We start from the raw sequence: 23,294 nt of genomic DNA, 5'->3' as shown, positions 1-23,294 counted from the left end.
CCTTACAAAGGTGCATTAATATACTATTATTTAATAATTTCAGATATTTGGATTTTTTTTCTACAAAAATTACGTATGTTGACACTGAAAGGTCGTATTGGAATTTAGAGGACGGATATTCATTTTATTCGAACCATCCAAATATCGTGGATGTGATTCCTGCTCGGACAAGTGGTGTTAGTTATAACCATCGAATAAAATTAATGCTAAACGCTTTGGAGGACGATTTTTTGAGTTGTGCTGACCTGGGAGTTACCGGTGGTAGTTTTTTGGTGCGTTGCATGGTACTTACAAATATTAATTAAATTAATAAAATAATTAATCCAAAAATATTATACTAAATTAAGAATATTTTACCATACTGTATGTGGTATCGTCATTTGTACACTGACAAGTAATAATACCTATATACTAATAGTATACCTATTAGTACACATTTCTAATTTTCTAGTATCACAATACTACGTGTGATTTTAAAGCGTTAAGCGCTTCATAAACCTTGGTAGCTTTCTCTGGGTACAATCTTAAACAGTACATCAAATATGATACATAAAAGTCATTATAGTTAGTAATATTATTATAGGTTACGGCAATATCAAAAAAGTACTATTAAGTAAAATATTTACTAATCTACTTATAACATGTTATTACGACTTAAACACTATTTTTAATTACGTTGATTTTATTTAGATTACGTTCTCTAATCCAGCTGAATATTGTTCAGTCAGCCCTAGAAAATATATTATACCAGACACATACACGAAAATACAAATCACTCCGTTCGTGAAAAAAATTAATTCGGATTTAATGTGGCGTTCATTGGAAATCAGACAATGTTATTTGCACAACGAAAGAAAGCTATCAATTTTTCAACTGTACACCGAGTTAAATTGTAACCACGAATGTGAAATTAACAAGACTATATCCATGTGTGGCTGCATAATGATCGAGGGAGCTTGTAATAATTGTTTCATTTTAATTGATAATCATACTACATGCGTATACGTAACTGCCGGTATTAACACGTAACTCAAATTTTGAACGAATATTGGTTTAGAAACAATGTGGTTTTTAAGTCAGCTTTGTTAGAATTCGATATCTTCAATTTTTCAAGTGGAAAATGGTTGCTCACTAAATTCGATGGATGAGCTTAAGTATTATTATTGGTTCTATAATAGTATAATCTATAGTAATCAAACAGAATTTAATAAAATAATTTCCATTTTAAATCACATAAATACTATTAAAATTAAATTATTTCGAGTGATTACAAAAAATCTATTGCCTGTAGGAATCCAATGTTCTATTATCGTAAAAAAACGAACTTCTCAGCCGCCGCCGCCGCGTCTTTAAACTCGGTTATGTTGTCTGCATCACTTAACATTTTTTTGTCACGTATAATGTCTGTTGAAAATTTTGTATGTGGCAACTTCATGCTATACATGTTATTAAATTACAAGTTATGTTTATGCTCTATTAAGTCAAACTTAATCATACTGCTTCGGCAACGTCAGAATTTTTAACCAAAAAAATGAAATTTACAATGATTGATATTTTTCATCGATATATTCACATTGGTAACTCTAATTCATTGTACACAAATCATTTATAGAAAAATAAAACAATAATTCTTATTCAAAATATTGAATTCTATTAAATAGGTATACATTTTATAACGTTTGTATATTTTTGACTTGCCACTATCAAGTTTTAGTGCCCAGCGTGTATACCAATCTAAAATCTTACGAGATTACATTCTCAAAATAACGTTTAAAATTAAATTTAGAATCACCTGACCGGATTTGTTGTCTCTGTCATACAAACGTACAATGTACAACATTTTTGTTTATGAAAATTGTATTAAAACTGTCAATAAACATTCACTTGTTTGTTTTAATATAACAGTAAATTAACCGGACCAATACAATTTAAATGTAATAATATTATCTGTTATATTATGTGTTATCACGACGAATAATTTTCGTTATTTAAATTTATGAGCATTGCACGCTTCAATATTTTACATGCAGATAACCCTTTTTGAAATGAAAAAAAAAACACTGACAAAAGAACAGTGATAATATTCTTAGCTTAACATTTAATAATATTTCGACTTATCATTTGGCTGAACTCTAATTTGCTATGCTGTAAGACCGGAGATAACACAATAAAATGCGAACACCGAGTCCTTTTTATGAGTTTTTCACAATTGTATTTGATACTGGCGTTCAATTTTTACAAAAAAAAACCCTTTCAGATGTATCTACTTTGAGCAACGTGTCGTGACATACACTATTGATCATGTGTGTTGAGACAATGTCCGAGAAGTTACAATTAAACGATATTTGGGAAATCAATTATACTTTACTCATTGTTTTTAAAGTCTAATTACAAAATATTAATTATGAACTATGCTGTAATCAATTTCAAACAACAAATTATTATTCATTTTTTTATTTGAATGTTTCTTTACGATTTATTACAAAATTCCGAGTGTGACGGGTGGCGGGGTGATAGCAAACAGTAATTCTAAAGTGATGAGTTTTGATATTGTCTACTGATATCAAATTATTATTTGTTACATTACTATAGGTATATAATATTAAATAATTGAAAACAATATGATAAAGTATTTCATAAGTGTTAGATTTCATTTTTAACGAAATCGATTACATATATATTTTATTGAAATAATATTACAAAATATAATCAAAAGCTCGTTAATTATAGGTTCTTAATAAGGTAAAATACAATGTTGACCACTAAAACACATTATTTGTTTATTTTTACACCACTGAATTTTACTATCTTGGTAAAAAAAATCTCAAAAACTTAATTGTTTTTATATGCATTTAAAGTTTGAATAACAACTATTTTTACATTTATATTTCGAAATAATTATTTAAGTTACGTTTTTAATTTGATAATGATGATTTTATATTTGAATATCATTTTGTTCATATAGTCAAAATTTATAAATAATATATTATGGTGCAGATATTATACGTTACATGAATTATTTATTAATGTTTTCTGCCTAATGCACGTAATGTTCAGTGTTTTACAAAGAAAAAAATATAACTTCAATACCTAATTATTGTTATGAATTTATGATGGTAACATACTATTTTTTTAACAATCCCGTCAGCATGATTGTTAACCAATAATTCGAAGTTTGCTCAGAATCGTAAATTCATAATTTATATGCTAATGTTTATCGATTCATCGTATTACTAAATTATATCATACTTATTGCATTTATCTTGACTGTTTTCTATAATAATTGTGATTATCAGTTTTAGGGAAAAATGGCTCAAAAATATGTGGTCCTGCCAAATACAGTTGCGCATTGGAAGCTATACGTAACTATACATTTGAATTTCATTTTTTTTAGGCCTCAGATGTGCAAGTAATAAGTATATTATGTTACACATTGGTACAATATGACTGGGAAATCCATAATTTGTTTAATTTTTATTTAAAAAAAATTTAATTTCTAACTTTTCTGATCGTCATCGTTTAACGTAATACTAACTATGAAATTACTTTGAATTGATACTCAAAAGTTTGCAACACTTTTATTCTTATAATTTTTTTCAAAACGTGTAGTTATTGTTTGAAAAGAATAAAAACAAACTTGAAATGTATAAAAATATTACCAAAATATACATTACACCGCCCCACTTAAAGTCAAAGTATAACTACTATATTTAAGTTCCTCTCCATATTTAGTTCTTTAAACATGCTGTTAAAATTAACAATTTCATGAATTGGTTAATTTAACATCTGTGGTATAACATAATATACAAATAATATATTTATAATATAATCTAAACTATTATTTTATGATTAATTTATATCATTTTTTTGTTGTCTCTCGATCTACTTATAGTTTATAAATATATAAAATATAATATGTTATGTAGTATACTCATAGACATGGGCGCCCATTGGGGGGAGGCAAGACGGGGCACTTGTCCCCCCCCCCCTTGAAAAAAATATTATGAACTTGTAGCTCAATAAATAACTTTAGTTCTGATACGATTACGTTGATCTTGGTGCATTTGCCAATATAGTTTAGGCAGGAAGTTTAGGTTGCTAGTTGCTACACCATTTCCTTTTCTGTTTTTTGAAAGATTGACGAGCAATAACTTAATTTGATCAATACGAGGTATCGCGCTAATGCATACACAATTGGCAATGGTTAATACTTGTTAGTTAATTTATAATTTAAAGTAATACTGCTGTAAGAAATACAATATTGCAGGATCGTTATACGTTGTATTTAAATTATGTTATAATTTAAATGCAATGAGTAGTCGTGCTTTCAGTTATGATTAGACAAGTTATTCGTTATTAAAAATAAACTTTGTACGTCTTAGTTATAAATTTTATTTGAAGTAAATTATGTACGTAAATATGATATTATAGATTCAACAAAGCTTCCAAAAAATTTAAAGGTGTGTAATTGTTTGCCAACGTGTTCCATGATCGAATATGAAATTACAGATACATCAAATGTAGACGATTGGAAATACATGAAATCAATAAATTTGGTACAAAATAAGTACGTTTTTATTCATGAATAGTTTAGTTTTTTTTATATACTGTCCTATACCTATTTTCCATTAGTATACTTCCACTCCACTATAAACATTTATAATTAAATACGCAAGCTAGAATTAAAATAGTTCTATTGCCGTGCATCATCTTGGGTGATGTTGTGGTATCAGCACAGTTGCTTCACTGGCCTCTGTTGCATTAGGAACTTACACAGCTATTCTTATGCATTATGAAACATAACATAAACTTTAATATGCACCATTACTTAGCTATATTATGAAATACTTGTCTACGCTCATAGAACAGTATACCAATATTTTTTTGTAAATTTTGTAAATCACGCACATATAAATACGAATATAACAAGTTCTTATATGAACGGATAATTAATTAGTAAGAAAAAATTGTTTACAGTTCTAGAGGTGCTACGATTGAGTTGGTTTTCAAAAAACCTTACTATACAGCAAACACATCCGCATCAATCTTAAACCTGGAATCTCTAATTAGTAAGTGGTTAGTTCTAACTTATAAGCTATGATGTTCGATTTTTTTTCAGATAAATGACAACCAAACTCATAATCATTTATTATACTGTAAAAATTCGTACATTTACGATGATCACTTACATGCGTGATTACAATCTACTATATAGCTTCCTATACATAATAAGTGCAGTAAACTTTCTACCTACGTGATAATAATATACCAAATTAAAGCCATGTATAGGTATTGAATCAAAGATGAAAAGGATGAAAAGGATGTATTATTAAGTATCTATATGTAACATAATACATTTGTCATTTGTTGAAAAATTGCCATTATAGAATAGTACTTGGATAGCTATTTTATAATTTTTCAAAGTTCAACATTGAGTTTTGACAACTACGGCTATTTTTAGTTGCTTAGTCTAGGTGAATTTCATACAATCGTTATACACGACCGTCTCATTTTTAAGTAGTACCTACTTAAGTATTTATTTTTATTTTACAAGGTTTAACTTTGACTACAGTGTCACACTATAGCCATTAGTTAGAAATTGGTAAAAAGGTCTGTACAATATAATTTCTGATTGTTATAACTTATAATATATTTTTTTACATTCAGTTCATTTGGATTAGATTTTTTTTTAATATTTTATTAAATCTAGATTTTACTGAATATTATGTCTAAGTGTAAAAAGTTTGGATTGTGTTAGTAGTAGACATTTTGGTTTATTGTGGTATAATGTGTTTAGGTGATTATAAACTACCAAAATCATTCAAACAAAGTGATATTAATAAATCAACTAAAATTATGTTAAGTTGAACAAAGTTGAATCGATTTTTAATGAATAATAATTATTATTTATCATATTGTAAGCATATTGAAGAATCCAATTTTATTTTATAACGCACTGTAATATTGTGTATGTTCTATGTATCCATATTTTAATAATATATGTTTCTATATAACTACTTATTAAACATTTCAGAATTGTACGTTTTATGATATCAAAATAAATAATCTAATATTTTTGTTTTGTTTCAGGTAACGTTGGAGGATTATTAGGTTTGATTTTGGGCATGAATTTAATTAATATTTTTGAAATATTATTTATCTTGATTAAAATGATCAATTATTATATTATTACTTTGTTTCTCACAAAATGAAATATACTTAATAAGGTGTTCATTATTCGTACACAATTATTAATAACAATAGTGTGAGAATAGTTTTATACTATGAGATATCGTCTATTAAATGTTCAAGCTTAAACCATTAACACAATTTTATCAACATAATGTATCAATCATATTGATTTATATCAAGTATTTAGAAAAGTAAAAATATTTGTATGACTTATATATGCCTGACAGGATGTTTAAATTAATATTTGTAATTTATTGTTTATTTATATTTAGTGAATAATATGCCATTCATTATAAATACTAGTATGATTATGATTAATTATAACACTAAATTAAATTAAATGATTATACATTGATTATTGCTGAAAAATGTTTTTCTTTAAATTATTATTATTATTTTTTTTTTATTGATCTTAAGCTTCGGCAACTGAGGCCATTAGCTGTAGTAGGATTTGTATTGTAGGTTTGTATATTGTATATTTTGGGACGGTAGGGGGGAACACGTGTGTGTTTGTTTTTGGCAGAATTTCGAATGGGGCACCCGTAGGTTTCTGCCATGCCCCGGGGGTGGGGGATGGCAGCACTTGTTCTCCGGTCACCGCGACTTGTCCGGAGAAAAATTAAATTATTTTATTGTTAGTATTATAATATATTGTCACTAAATGGGTGCAACATATACAATATACATAAGGTAACAATGCAGCATATATATAGTAAATAAATATCAAGGCAGTATAGATACATGATTGTATCAACATCACAATAAATTCGTTTGTAAAACCAAAATAATTCATAAATGTTATAAATACCAATCAAAAATAAATTACCATAAGATTGTATAAATGTTTTACAAGGATGCAAACTCATAATTCAACTATTGTCGTTCACAAAACTTTGCTCGAATATTTTTGATGTATAAACGATTTTAGAAAGTCAGAGGACATATTTTTAAAATATATAACTGTATTGATTCAGGTTAGACAATTTTAAAAAAAATTGAGTGCCAATATGCACACATTAAAACTAAAAATTGTTTATTAGATAACTATGTTACCATAACATAAAAACCTATCATTATTCGTTATAATAATATAATTATAACATGAGCATTGGTACATAATATTACCTACTGGCTAGTGGCTAGTATGGTACCTGTGTACCTGTTTTGCCTATATAATACGCCGTTTTACATTTTATAACATATTATTTTAATGGTATGACAGCATCCATACGCTTAAATTATCACATTGCCACACAACAGCAACTGACAAGCGTTTATACGTACATTTAAAATATTTACAGTATAGTATACTGTAGTCAATTAATAATTATTTTGTATAATATTAGGTAAGTATACAACAATTAACTATAGTTTATTTATACAAATCTTATTAAACCTAGATATTTTCTAGATCGTTTTGAATTCTTATATTTCTTGTTATGATTTCAATAACATTTGGAGGCCTAAGAGTTATGTTAAATATTTGGATCAACAAGCCAACTGTAATGTTCATTGAAAATACAAAATCACCAATTCGAAAAATAAATTTTCCACCGAGTTTAATTCGAAATTCTATTTGTAAGAAATATATTGACATAAACAGCTCACATTAATAAGTTCTATTTAAATAAATATTTACTTATAAACACTAACTAAACTTTAATAAAACTCTGCACATTTCATAGAAAATTGCAAATTATTTGAAGGACATTGACTTTTATGCTTTAAACACTATACAACTATTCAATAAAAATTTTATAATGTAATATTAGATATATTTTAAGTTTTTTTAAATAACATAATATTTTCCTATCATTATTTAAACTATTTCCGTATAATAAAAGAATGATAATTATAATTAATATATTTTATTCTTGTTTGCTTATTTAAACTGAAATTTAAAATAATATTTTTACTTTCGTATTTCTTAATACACTTGAAATTGTACATATTAATCCAATTATATTTATAAGTATTTTGTATTATTATTTATTTAGGCATTAAGAAATATTTTACACAGTCTCGTGGATTCATGAGATTCATTAATTATTTTATTAAAGCCCAGTGCTTTGTTCAAGAATAGATTATTCCATTCCCTATCCAGTCATCACTATAATTTATGTGTCAGATTTAATTTGTATTCAATTTTTTGTCATGGCTCAACGTCACAATAGAAATTAAAATGATAATAGTAATTTAAATTGAATTTTTTATAAACTTCAACACGTTTTACATATTTTCTTTGTCTACTGTAGTATCGCTTAAATTCACCGATAAAGAAAAAATATACGAACCATAAACACAAGTGGTCTGACAGGCTTATTACGTGTGTAATTCGTAATACACAAAATAATATTGAAGAAAACTGCGATTTATGGTAGGTACATACTGCGCTACTATTAAAAGACTACTTCGTGCAAAAATTATTTCACCATTATTTTGTCTTTATTCTCTACCGTGGACTGGCAAAATACTATAGATATTAAATAAATTACAACAAAAAATAAAATATAAAAATGCATTAATAAATAATAGGTAATAACCCATTTTGTGTTTCAGGGATAATCTTAGAATATTATGTAGAGATGCAATGACTTACTCTACAAATACGTATTTTCATAGTTTCGAACAAAGTTTAAAAGAATTTATTGACTAAGATCTGATAAAAAAATCTTTTGTATGTAAGTTAAGTTTTTATTTATTTTATAAATGTCAAATTATTCTTCCTCGCAAACCATTACACAACCACTAAACTTTTTCAAACCCATGTCGACCTTGTTTCGTCTGACTTCACCAATACAAAACCAGTGATTGAGAAATCGTCCCAACTTAACAAAAAATCAAAACTTAATACTGAAATACATTCATCGCTCAGCTCAGAATCTAAAACCATATTATTTACATACATATATTTTTAGGTATATACTATCAAAATATTAATATTCAAATATGGTCATGATGACCAGATTATCGTTGGCTGATATATTTTGTTTATGATTTGATGTGGTATTTTTTACCCAGCATAGATTTACCTTGAATTCTAAAATTTAACAAGCAACACTAACACTTAGTTATATTCATTTTCAATTTTGAGTTAAAGATTGTTTAATTAAGTGTTAGGTTAGGTTAGTTAAGTGGCAGAATACAACGTTGAAGAATGATAGGCAATATATTCAACCAGCAGTACCTAACACACTTGGTTTATGTGTTACAATTAACATGATGCCATTAAATCTAATGTTTAACGATGAACATTTTCAAAGGTAAAGTTAACAAAATTAGTATGTACATATAGATATAACTTATATAGTTTTCAATGTAACATAACTTCGTAAATTATGCATACAAATTTACCTACCAACAGCCACTGAATGATAAGTTTTTCTGTAATATATTATCATGTTATACCCACATATTATTATTGTTTAAAACGTATCCTTACAAAGGCACAATAACATAATTTAATATCTGAACAATTTGTCATTTCAGATGTTTCTATTTTTTATCGACAAAAAATTACCTATGTTTATGCCTACTGAAAGTTGTATTGTTATTTATAAGATGGATACTCATTTACAATTTTATCCGAACCGACCACATCTCATAGATGTGGTACCCGCTCTAACAAGTGGTATTACAGTTATGACTATTGGATAAAATTAATGTTAAAATTTTTTGGAAAACGATTTTTTGAGTTGTGCTGAACTTTGGAATTGGCGATATTAGTTTTTTGGTGCTTTACGTAGTACTTACTTCCAAGTATTAATTCAATTTAAAAAATGATGAATTAAAAAAGATCATACACAATTGAGATCATATTGAATGCAAAAGTAATTTATAAATAAATTTATATAATATTAGTAGACTTTTCTTATTTTCTGGTATCACAACTACCAATGTTTTAAGTTGTTCAGCTCTTCATGACCAGAGTCGATTCAGTCAATTATCAAACTTTGATGGCTACCTTGTCCTATAGTCTTATTGTTGAGAGGAAGAGATTAATAAAGTAATCCAAACAATGTTAAGTTAAATTAATAAAAAGATTTTTAATACATTAAATAATATACCCTATAATAATAATATAAAATGCACTCAAACACGTGTATCGGCAACGGTTCGCATATCTCGACTCGCATAGGAAACTATATTATAATAATACGATAACTAACATTTGTAACTGCCACATGCACACAATAATATATATGTCACCTCTGCATTTTCGCTTTCCTACTAAATATATAACTATATAGCTAATCTACAGGATGATAACTAAATTATAATTTAATATTTCAACATTTATATTATTACGTCATCAGGTATTAACTTCAGTTAGGAAACTTTTTAGTATGTACCGGTGTCGCACATAATATTTGATCCACTAGAGTAGCTTCAAGAGAAAAGTTACACACTGACGACCATCCTGGTGGTGCTTAGTTATATTATGCTTAGTTTAGAGGGACAATATCAGGCTGCTCCAATATTTCCTTTTCAGTTGTTTGGAATGATGAACGCGAAATAACTTAATTAAATTACTATGAGGTAACGCAATCACGGTTTACAATGGTTTCTAGCTCCTGTTAACTTCAATGCAATGAGTTTTAATGCATTCAGTCATTATGGGTTTTATAATTTTTTTAAATAAATTTTGTAATGATATTTATTTGAAGAAAAAAATTATGCTCATAAATATGATATTAATATATTATAAATTTAATAAAGATCGCGAAAAATCTAAAGTGAAGCAATTGTTTGTTTGCCAACGTTTTCCGTGATCAAATATGAAATAATAGGTAGGTACAGCACATTTTGAGAGTTTGAATTAAATGAAAACAAAAAATTTGGTACACAATAAGTACGTTTTTATTCATAAATAGTTTTATTTTGTACAATATACTATTCTGTACATTATTTTCCATTGGTATACTTCTGCTCTGAAACAAATGTAAACAATAAATGTACATAAAAACCTTTATTTAATCAAACACACATACCTGCAACACTAAAACACGGCAGAACAGTCACGTGTTCACCATTACGGCCGCGTTTTATTATGGTGTAATACAATGGTGTTATTGTGGTTTCAGCACAATCGCTTCACTGGCCTGTGCTACATCAATAATTTACTCATCTATTTTTATATATTATGAAATATCTGACCTATTTATATAAATGCATAAATATTTTTGTATGTACAAGACCTACATATTGTAGGCACGATTATAACTACAAGTAGAACATGTTTTTTAAGCTACCGGCGTAAGATAGTTAATTAATAAGTATAATTATTAATAAATGTTTTAATGTGCAGTGTGAAATGAGTTTACCGTACTTGAGAATTTGTAAGCGTCGAATATTCACTCAATCCTATATCTAACCAATGATTTGATTAAAATGTTTTCCTACCTACCTAAAGTAAAATTATTGTAATAATAATAATAATAATATGATATTATGTTTGCGTAATTGGCATTTAATGAAATTATTATTTTTTTGTCTTTGATCTGTAATTAAATTGAAAGTTATCATGTAACTATAAAATATTATCGTTGTACTTAATATAATATACTATTAAAACATAAATATATTGTGTTTGTTATTATGTTTTTTTCGATATTAAATGTACCTAAAAATTTGTATTTACTGCAACACGCCTCCCTCATTATTTTCGATTGGTCCGAGTTGTTGGCTTATATAATTAAAATTGTCCATACTATAATAATTGCATATCCTATAAACTTATTATGACTAACACAATGTTCAAACTAACACAATCTACTACTATATAGCAATGCAACTATGCCCAGATTTATTAGATCTATCTGAAATTTCATTAAAATAGTACGTTATACATTATCAACTAGGCGCGAGGCCAAAAATTTTTTTAAGTGGGCTGTTTTAAATTGTTATTCAAATATATCTTGTGGTCTTACAATATACTTTCCACTGTAGTCATCAATCTTCATATTATTAATAATATTAAATATGAAATAAAACTTAAAGAACCATACAGAATATATTGTCATATTTTGTAGAAATCTCAAGTATATATAGGTAGTAGTAAGTATACTTTTTAGTTTTTGCATAAATATGCGTGGCCAATGGGGGTGTTTCAAGTGTTTCAACACCCAAAGTACCACCTTGGCTTCGCAACTAAACTGAGTATCCCACTTCTTGAGGGTTGCCAGTGGTATTGAAGTCTGAAGATCACTGGAGTAGCAGGGTCGAACAATTCAATTTATTAATATAGTGCCGAGAATTGTATTATGCATTGTCTATGAGGTAGGTATTATGTATAATTCTCAATACATACCCTCCTATGGTCTATGTAAATAATCTCAATACGTTTGTATCTATTGTCAATGTTATAGTGTTCTATTAACCTAAGAAAAGCAAGGAGTTGGTAATCTGTAAACCGTTAATATACTTGGTTATAATTTATAATCAATATATTATTATGTCCACAATATTTGTAATAGCAAATATTCATTCTACTAATGCATTTATTATTTTAATTTAATTTCATTGTATTATGAGTACACGCCATTTGAGTACAATTAACGAGTAAAAATAACAAGTATAGGTAGGTACATTTGAATCAAAAAATATTATCTAGAAACAAAGGTAAAAATAAAAATAAAAGTTTAGTGAATATTTTATAATATGAAGGTTGAACAAGTAAGTATTTTACAGAAATATAAACTTTTTATAAAATATTTTAATACCTTAAGCAATGTTTATTGGACTCAAAAAAGAAAAAAGTTTAGTTCATAAATTATAATTCAAGCAACAGCATGGTAACGGTACGTTTATTGGTTATCGATACCAGGTATCTATATATAAGCGAAAATTGAATATTATTTTTGGAATATTTCTTAAATTACTTCCGCCATAAGTTTATATTTAATGCCATTAGTCATAACGACTTAATTTTATCAACATGAATTGTTTTAATATATTAAATATAATCTAAATTAAACAAAAATAAAGTAGCTTAATATTTTCATTTAAATAATAAATTGATTTTTATCTTACAATTAATGGTAACTAAATACTATAATAATATAATAAAAAAAGTAATAATAAAAAAGTATTAAGTTATTATAAGCAGATGTCAGTGCAATGATTGTTTTCTTTCTTTTTCTTTTAAACTGATTTTAAGCCTTGGTAACTATGGGCATTATAATTTTGTGGTAAGATTACACCGTTTGTATCATAGGCATAACTAGGTTGGAGGGCTAATTCCCACTTACTTTTATCTTAGCCCCTCCCCCTGTCATAATTCCTATACTTCACCAACGGTGCTACAATTAAAAATTCTCATAATTGGCTTTTAAATATTGATACAATTCTGTATGAGGTGCCTTTGATAATATTATTACATTTAAGTCTGACAATTCACTATGATATTAAAACTTAATAACACAGGAATGGTTCTGCTGAACGTAAATTTTATTATATTAACATAATATATATATATCAATAAAAAAATATTTTTTAAAGCCTATTAAATAGCTTAAAAAAGATAAAATATTTAGAAAATTAGATTACGATTAAACAAACATATTTTATCGCAATGCAATAATGTCATCGATGTTCAACAATTCTACATTTTTCAATTTGATTCACAATCTACATTTGTAGCTAACATTGTACAACTATTATCTATTAGAGCATATTAATTCTCTAGAGAGATCATGGGAACACATTGTTTTTTATTTAAATTATTTATAATCATACAGTGGCGCACCGCAATTACCACGATAATCTAAAAAATGTAATGATCATTTTAAAATATCAAATATGTACAACAATAATTGACACTCCGGGGAAATAACAGAATCAGGTAATCGATAGGCAGTGGAGTGAATATAATATAGTGTCCTATAAGGTCCTCCTACAGTTTTACATATATTTCACATACATATTGTTTAACACCTGTTATATCAAATGTGACCTAATAATTTAGAAATCTTAAAATGACTGAACATGTCTCGTTTCGTGAGTATTGTGAAAAAACCACTTTACCGGGTATGAAATATTTTGTGATGAATCATAGATCACCAATGGAAAGGTTAATTGAGTTAATTTAATTTTTTATTAAATACATTTTTGATTTTATAGTTAATAGTGAATCTACAACTACTTATTTGAGCGTAAACAATTTTAAAAGGCTAGCGGGAGAGTTAAATTAATGGAAATCGAAATATGAACAATCACAATTAGTTTCTTTCGTTTCAAAATGTAAACTTTTGAGTTCATGTCTTATACTTATCCGTATTCAACATATTTTTTTTAAATTTTCTTTGACCCGAAATGTAAATTTGTATCAAATTTTTTTTATATACTTGGTTATAGTTAGCAGTCGAGTCTATTAAAAAACGTTTTTCTCGCACTACTAATTATATTTCCACAACAATTAATAGATGTTTTCGAAATGTACAAACAGACAGTCAGAGAAATCATTAAACAAAACATGGAATATTCTAGTAGACTATATGATTCAATAAATTATGGTCATCTGTTTTCACTTGATGGATTCTACCAATTAGAATAAATCGGTATATTGAGAATAGCCAATAGGATAATACTGAATTCTGATATTATTTACGTGTGATATAGACAGAGACAGATAATCACCACATCCTCAAGTTTGGTACATTAAACCACTGTTTGTTCATAAATGTTCTGCTCGTAGTGCATTATGTTGCAATAACCATAATAAGATATCATTTGATTTACTTTTATATTTTGTTAATAGAACATTTCATTTACTACTATTCGAATGCCTAGACAGTTCAAAATGAATTATATTTTGCAGAATCTTTTGGGTGCTGATTTTTGTTTGTATGATACTGGCAACAATTTCTGGGTTAAGTGCTTTGATAGACGTTTGGATAAATTATCCAACAATAATGTTCATCGAAAACACGAAATCTGCAATTCAAGAAATACCTTTTCCAACGATCACAATTTGTCCATCGAGCCAAATGCGGAAATGGGTTTGGGAAAAATACTTGGACACGAACACTTCCTATTGGTAAGTTTGATCTGAATTAATTAAATTCTTATTCTCCCTGCAAAGTTTAATGAATACAGAGGAAAAATAAACAATAGTCACACAAATGACTGATATACATTCAACACTAGATACATTGTGTTGTCCGACATCAACATTATATTGTTATAACATTATTATTGTATTGACTTTTTAGTTTTGTCATAAATATACAAACCAAAAAAGCTGCTGGCAAAAAGTAGCTATTTTGTAATATATCTTATACGCTTGAGCATTAACATTTTAATTCAATGTAGATCTTATATCTTTATAAATATTTTATAAATAAATATCATTTTCATTTATATAAATCACCATAAAATATGTACTGTATAGCATCAAGCAATTAAATCATAAACAAGTTATAAGCAATATTTGTTTTTATTAATTGTTACCAAATTACATAAGACAAGAATAATTCAATAAAACAAGTTAAATATTTATGTATTATTCAATAATTAGTAGGATCCATTCGATTTTAGATTGTGTAAATATATATAAAACATAATACAGACTATAATATGCTATTTTAGGTATCTAATACAAATGCATATTTTATTTAGGGAAAACCTTCAACAATATCGGTCTTTAACATGTTCTTCGTATGTTTATGCTCCTGGATTGAAAGGCCGTGCCGAGGATTATTTGGACAACGATTGGTTTATACAAATTATGAATGTGAGTTTAGTTTCAAATTGTTTCGCATAGAACTAATTAAAATGCATCTTATACTCTTATATACTAGTTGATCCATTTAAGTGTCTGCAATCATTACTTTAAAAAGTTTCGACTTTTGAGAAATATATTATTTTCAGAAATCATGTTTTAAAATGACATCAAATTAGGCAATGAAAATATTTTTAAATAAATTGGAACTTTTTGAAATAATGAGTAGATATAGGCACTCAAATGGATCACTGTGTACACGTTCGATCAAAATTAAATTAATGTGCAATCTCAACATTAAGTTTCAGTGTATAAATTAGCTCCAAGATTTTTTTTTAATTTCAATAATAGGATTGCGCGATTAGCTGTTCAGAATTGTTTCAATCGGAGTTTAAATGGCAAAATACAACGTTAAGCAATTTTTGTCAATTTGTCCAGCCAATTTTAGGAGTATTTGGATTATGTTATGCAATTAACATGATGCCTATGCATCAAATATTAAACGATGAAAATTATCAGAGGTAAATATACTAAAATGATGTATTATTTCACCTAGGTATTGGTATTTCATTTTTTTTTAAAATTAGTACGATTAAATTTTAAATGTATTTAATAATTTGCATTAAGAAATTAAAATTATTTTTTCCACCATAAACACTTGCAATGCTAATTACCAGATGGATTCCACTGATTTTAAGATTTAAAGGACTATTCTTAAGTCTAAACTGTAATGTGTGATTATAATTCTTTTTACGTCATGCTGATCAGGTTACAATTTGCAGCAGGTACATAATATTGATAGGTTATAAATTATAAACCTAACATTTAGTTTTTTATTAAATTAGTTTATCCTGTCCATCTTTTTTGCCTTGAAGTATATGATGAGGTCGTCTAGTTGTTGCATCAGATTTAATGTCTTTATAGTTCATATTATAGGTTTATACTTTGTGAGTACAGACTGCAGATATTATGTTGCATTACATCATTGCGTCTATAGGTGTAAACTAGGGGGGAAAGGTTATCTCCCAAAAACAGACAGCTTTGTAGTTGTGTAAGATCAGAGCCCTCCCCCCGCTCACATTGATATTAAAAATGTTAGCCCCTTCTTGAAATTTTAATAGATCAATTTATTATTTAATAACGTCAAAAATACTTGTTATGGCTGAAGGTAGTTTGACGTATGTGAAGATGTGACAGTTAATACTAATTTACTCTGCATGAAATACAATAAATAATTCGGGTCTGTATTTCTCATTAAATGGTGTGGGTTTGACGAATATGGCTAATTCTTGATCTGTTAGTTATCATTTTCTGACCAGAGGTTTTACCAAGTATAGAATCAACATAGTTTTTTTTAATGTATTTAGTAAAAATGTTGTTTGATTAATATTTGAAATTCGTCTGATGATATCGCTGCATTTTTTGTAAACTATTCGGCTTCTTCATTTCAATGTTTATTACAGAGTCTCACTATGTAAGCAAAATAAACATTTTCGTTTAAATACTATAGTTTTTTTACTCTATTTAGAGGTTTTTATGAGATGAAAATTATCTTTAATCCAATTAAGAGTATTTTTCGACCGAGCAATTTTTCATATGATGGTTATGGCTCCAACGTTGTATCACGACTTAATCCATTTGATCGAATTTCAAATTGATAACTCTCGTAAAATAGGTATTAACGTTATTAATATTATAATTGCATTGCCAATGCCATACACATTTTGAGAATCTGTGAACAGTCTCTTCCAAGAACGCCAATTTTCGTTTCACGGAATAAGTTATAAACGAATTCTGGGAGTTGTATAAAATGCTTATATTATAAATAAATATTGAATTCAAGTGCAGTTCATCAGTTGTATACTTTTTCTGTACCGATGCTTAGATAGGTATTAAATATTGTGTCCGTTGATTGGTTTTCAGAGAATGCCGTGTTAATATCAATTTGTAGGTAAACAAAACTGTTTGTATAACAGATTCGTTGTTTTTAACACTTTTTTGAAAGTAATTATTCAATGCGCCATTATATTATAGCCGTATTGACTATTTTTTAGAGTAGTTTGCACATATTGATCAATAATAAAATAGGATTTGATCGGTCAACTTGAAACTTATTTTTATTTCGTTGGTGTGTCGTAATTATTGTGCTAGTTTCACATTTTTGAAATATTATATAATTGTGTTTATTCCTTATGAATATTTTGTAATATTATACTGAACAAGTTTGGATATCTCATTGATAGTTTATTACCAACGAAATAATATATTTTTTCTATAACCTTTATCGTGGCAAAATTATTTGACCTCGGTATGATCAATTTAATGAGATAGTTTAGGTAGGTACCCAACCATTGTAAGAAGTCGATTCTTTCTTATTTTTATACCAGTTAACAAAAGAGACACTATATTTGGCTAGTTATTAAGATATATCCTTTATAAGGAGCTATTTATTTAGAAATTAATTTTAATTTAATTGACTACTGAGTACAAGTTTATATTATGAAATAGTAATACTACGGTCTTTTTACAATACATTTTTTAACGATACAAAATCAATTATTATAAAACTAGGTACATTATTTCAGATACTTAAAATTTTTTTCAACAAATAACACGTACTCTAATACTAAAAGGTCAAAATGGACTTCCGACGACGGTTACTCATTATTTTCAGACCAAAATGTTCTTTTCGATGTAATTCCAGCTCGATCAAGTGGCGTTAGTTACTATCATCGCCTAAGATTGAAATTACACACGACAGAGAATGCATTTTCGACCTGTCCCAATAATCATTACAACGAAGATTTTTTTCTGGTATGTTCTGTATTTCATGTCCAAGTATACTCTGTTACTGTTATCAATTTAATTACTTACATATTAGTTATTGCATATAAAAATACCTGTGAGGAAATAAGTTAAAACGCATTATTGTTTTTCTTAGGTTTTAATATCTAGTCCTGGCGAATTATACACGTACAAAACTAGAACATTTGTAGCATCAGACACATACAAAAAAATACAAATCACACCGTTCGTAAAAAAAATGAATTCGGGCTTGATGTGGCGTTCTCTGAAAATTAGAAAATGTTATTTACACAACGAGAGAAAACTATCCAGATTTCAACTCTACACGGAGTTCAATTGTAATGAAGAATGTAAAATAAACATAACTATTTCAATGTGTGGCTGTGTTGCTTACAACTCAGCCTGTGAGTATTTTTATGTAGCTTAAAATGTTCAAGTAGGCTAACGGATTTAAGTTGAAATTGATTTTGTATTACACCAGTTGCAGTGAATTCCAGCGTAAAAATATGTGGTCCGGCGAAAAAAATTTGTGCGCAAAAAGCTACACGTAATAAAAAATATTTGAAATATTAACTATCATAGTATCGTATGTATACCTATTTTGAAAATAAACCCAGGATGATATGACACAATTATTATTTAAATTACACTTAAAAATTACCTATAATTTTATTCTTACAAATATTTAAATAATATTTTTAAGCAATATTTAATTGGCCCATATATGTGTTGTCCGTTTAAAAATAAAAATGTATAGCCGTGTACTGATTTCGAAAAAGAACATTATACATACAATTTTTTTTTTTGTATACATTTGATAAAAACGCATAGTTAAACATACGGTTAGGTTAGGTTACTAGGCATATTTGGTCATATATCAAGTCTTATTTTAGTTTCTTTACTGCCCAATTTAATTATTTTCATATAATTTAATTCGATAATAAATTACAATATACAACAATGTTTATGTCATATACCGTGTATACTAACGTAAGTAAATGTATTAAAAGATTTTTTTTTCTTACCTACTAGGTTAAATGAGGTAAAATCATAGGTCTCAGCCAATCTCCTCTTTGTGTTTTATGTGTTAAATGTTTACCGGTTGTTCTGACGTTCTTATAATGACCATACAGATGTAGGTAATAACGTTTATTCATGATTAATTTAGAAAAATATTTTATTTATAACGAGCTCAGTTCATATTATTGACGGTTTATGACGATGCTAATTTTCAATATAAACAAACTTTGAAAAGTAGACACAAAAATGAATAATTTTTATTTAAAAAAACGTGTTTCAAACTAAAATAAAATTTTTTTTTGTTAATATGTGCCTACTAAAAAATATTAATAATATGTCATAAAAATATATATTACTTTTTCATAATATGCATAATTACAATAAACATTTTGTGATTAAAAATAATATAATACCTATGTATACAGTTTTCTTATAAATTTTAAATTCTGAATGAGGCGATGAATGTACTGATTTTACAATGATGTGTGTTTTTTATTTTTAAATCTATCACGGTTTGCTTCGATTTTCTCCAACAGCAATTTATTCAGTGATAAAATAAATGTGTATTTAATTATTTCATTCCACACCTTTATCAAAAAACTAAATTCTAGCTTGAAAGTCAAATTAAATTTTTATGAGCGTTTAAAATTGAAATTTTCACAACATTGAATATTCACTAAATTTCTCATGTAGAGATTTTCTTATTTTGTTTTAATTCAAAAATAAATAGCTACAGATACTTGAAATAGACACCATATATTTATTTTATCAATTCATATACTTGATAAAATTTCCAAAATATTTTGACTTGTTTTGAGCTGTTTAAGGACATTTAAAATTTTCATTTTTTTTAGTTATTTTTTCTATGAATGTTAATTTTATTGGTCGGGACAAAAACATTAAAATTTAACACAAAACTCTTGATATATTGTTACAATAGCAGATGGAAAATATCAAAAATACATAGGCAGGATTTTTTTGTATAAGCATTTAAAGTTTGAATTTTGACAACTTTAATCAAATTGAAAATAGAAAAATTATTTTGTAGTTAAAAATGTATTAAAATAAACATTCAACTTTTACAGCTAATCATTAAAATGTAAAACAAGGTTCTACGTAAGTAGCCAATTGTGTAACCGAAAAATCTAAAAATTAAAATCAATACAGGTTTTATTATAGTTATTGTAAGTTAAAATTTAGACGAAATTACACAAAAAATAACGATTTTAGTTGTAATTCGGTTTCGTTTCCCGGCTACCTTATTAACAATAAGTAATACAAAATATATAAAATATCCTATACACTGCCATACCGTCTCCACTCAGAATCGTTTTTCGTATTCAATGATATTATATCATTGAATTCGAATTGAATACCGTCCATTACGACTTTCTAGACACCTAATGTACAGCTGAGCGACATCCACTAACTCGCTTTTTTTAACGTTGCTTGTTATGCTTATGGTTATGACTATCGGACATTGGTTATTGTGATCTGAATTTTCCTGGTTCTTCGAACGTCATAAATCATAATACCCGATCTGTGCTCTATTTACATAACTTGCATTATATTACAATAATTTATAATAAATTATTTTTTAATTCCGTGAAAATTAAAATACTTTCAAAGTTTTAAATATCGTATTTTGTAATTGGATCAAAATATATGGTAAATTGCCTCTACAAAATATTTACTTTAATAAATTGTTTCAATTAAAAACTGAAGTGCTTATTTCTTTGAACAGTAGCTGTGTATCTCTCGAAGGTACAAACAAAGTGTAATTGTTTACCAACATGTTCTGTAGTTGAATACGATATAACAGATTCATCGCATTATGACAGTTGGGATTATATGAAAGCTACAAATTTAGTAAAAAATAAGTAAGTATGTTACTGTTATTATTTGTTGACAAATAATTTTGATATTTTATGAATAATATCGTTATAGTTTATAATAAATTGATATTATTATATAAAATATTTTTACGCTTAACGATATCTAACCTACGTTTGTTTTAGTTCTAAAGGAGCTACGATCGAATTGGTTTTTAGACATCCTTATTTCACTGCATATGAATCGGCATCAGTTGTAGACATAGATTCATTAATTAGTAAGTTATTTTGTGTAATATTTAATATTCAATATTTCAGTCGGAAATGTTCAGATCTATTACATACATCGAAATATTTTTAAACTCTATAATTTAAAATAATGTAATTTGGTATACTGTGTAACGACTTGATAAATCGAATATTACGAATGCTGTAGAAAAGGTAACTTCAACATATTCATTTCTAGTCAAAGTGGGCCAGATCTCGTTCGGTTTACCTTTTTCGAAACACAATTACGTATTTTTTTTTTTCGAATACAAAGAAAACCTTTAAATGATGTCAAATTAATAACTATTACATTTTAAAATTGTATCTACATTAATATTTTTTTGAATATTAATTATACTGATGGTACCTATACAATTAGCAGTTAAGCATATTGTGTAAACTTTCTTTACGGTTTGTTGTTCTAAAGATTTATTTTATTTTGTTAGTTGTAAAACGGTTTGCAACAAATTAACTAAGAAAATAAAATTAAAATAAAGTAAACTTTTTATGCAGCCAAGTGTAATGAAAACGATGATACTTCCTATATAGTTTCGGTATCTGTATTTTATACCCTTGTGAAAGCTGTAATCAATACTTCAAAGTTTTTTTTATAACACTATATATTGTTTATAATTACATAATTGTATTGTATTATTTAAGTATCTTAGTTGAGAATTATAAATTAAATATTGCTATTTACATTTTACATTTTACCGTAATAATACTAGTGCGTTAGTGTGAGTAGAGTTGTAAAAAGATACATAATACTCTTTTTTTTGTTTGTTACGAATTGTAAATATTTTTATAAAAACGTGGATTACGTTTTATTGTTTCAGGTAACACTGGAGGAATATTAGGCTTATTTTTGGGAATAAATTTAATTAATATTTTGGAAATATTGTATGTATTAATTAAAATTGTTATTAGTTACTTATATTGTAAATAATATGTTGAGTAAGTAATCAGCGCACTGACAGAAGTGATGAAGGATGTACAAATTGCTATCAATTATTTTAAAATTAAAGCATTTATATATGGTGTGAACTTTCTGAAACCAACAAAAATATATTACGCGATGCATTATAGTAGTAAAAAAAAGTCAGTCATCTTTTAATATAGACTATTAGACAATTATTATGAAACTTGTCATTGAATATAATATGTATTATTAATTATAATATATTTTGTATTGCTTATTAACAACCATACTATGGTGTAGTAATGGAGGGCAAAAGGAGGTGTACAGAGGATACTCACATTTCAAATTCATAATATTATTGATAAAATTAAGGTTAATACTCGGTTATATGGCCATATAGTTCCGTATATACGAAAAATTATGACTAAAAAGAATAGTATACTATACGTTGCTCATAAAATATGTAAATGGTATAATATTATCCAACATTCCTAAACATTATAGTACAAAATATGGCTCGTGTCTGATTCTCAAACTT

At 26.9% G+C, this 23,294-nt stretch overlaps 2 protein-coding genes across 2 annotated transcripts; both read left to right on the top strand.

The window, feature by feature from the left end:
- Positions 1 to 59: 59 nt before the first annotated feature.
- LOC111026916 (pickpocket protein 11-like) lies at positions 60 to 6,146 on the top strand (the record flags this gene model as incomplete). Its single annotated transcript, XM_022305140.1, has 6 exons — positions 60 to 272; positions 691 to 958; positions 3,297 to 3,362; positions 4,432 to 4,567; positions 4,978 to 5,069; positions 6,091 to 6,146. Coding segments are annotated over exons 1-6 (687 nt in total), but the record flags the coding sequence as incomplete, so codon positions are not given.
- Positions 6,147 to 14,135: 7,989 nt separating this feature from the next.
- On the top strand, positions 14,136 to 22,930 carry LOC111030354 (pickpocket protein 28-like). Its single transcript, XM_022309833.1, has 10 exons — positions 14,136 to 14,263; positions 15,011 to 15,229; positions 15,811 to 15,925; positions 16,265 to 16,434; positions 18,499 to 18,727; positions 18,855 to 19,122; positions 19,200 to 19,265; positions 21,483 to 21,618; positions 21,757 to 21,848; positions 22,674 to 22,930. The coding sequence occupies exons 1-10, from the start codon at positions 14,169 to 14,171 to the stop codon at positions 22,781 to 22,783; spliced, it is 1,500 nt and encodes a 499-aa protein (XP_022165525.1). The 5' UTR covers positions 14,136 to 14,168; the 3' UTR covers positions 22,784 to 22,930.
- Positions 22,931 to 23,294: the final 364 nt, after the last annotated feature.

The sequence above is a fragment of the Myzus persicae genome, unplaced genomic scaffold, assembly GCF_001856785.1.
Source record: "Myzus persicae strain clone G006 unplaced genomic scaffold, MPER_G0061.0, whole genome shotgun sequence".
Taxonomy (NCBI): domain Eukaryota; kingdom Metazoa; phylum Arthropoda; class Insecta; order Hemiptera; family Aphididae; genus Myzus; species Myzus persicae.
The sequence above is the reverse complement of the archived record's forward strand: the minus strand, read 5'-3'. Positions and strand labels throughout refer to the sequence as shown.

Coding starts and splice junctions, on each gene's coding strand:
- LOC111030354 (XM_022309833.1), top strand. CDS start 14,169: ATGACTGAACATGTCTCGTTTCGTGAGTATTGTGAAAAAACCACTTTA. Junction 19,123..19,199: donor TGTTGCTTACAACTCAGCCT/GTGAGTATTTTT, acceptor GTATTACACCAG/TTGCAGTGAATTCCAGCGTA. Junction 21,849..22,673: donor AGACATAGATTCATTAATTA/GTAAGTTATTTT, acceptor TTATTGTTTCAG/GTAACACTGGAGGAATATTA.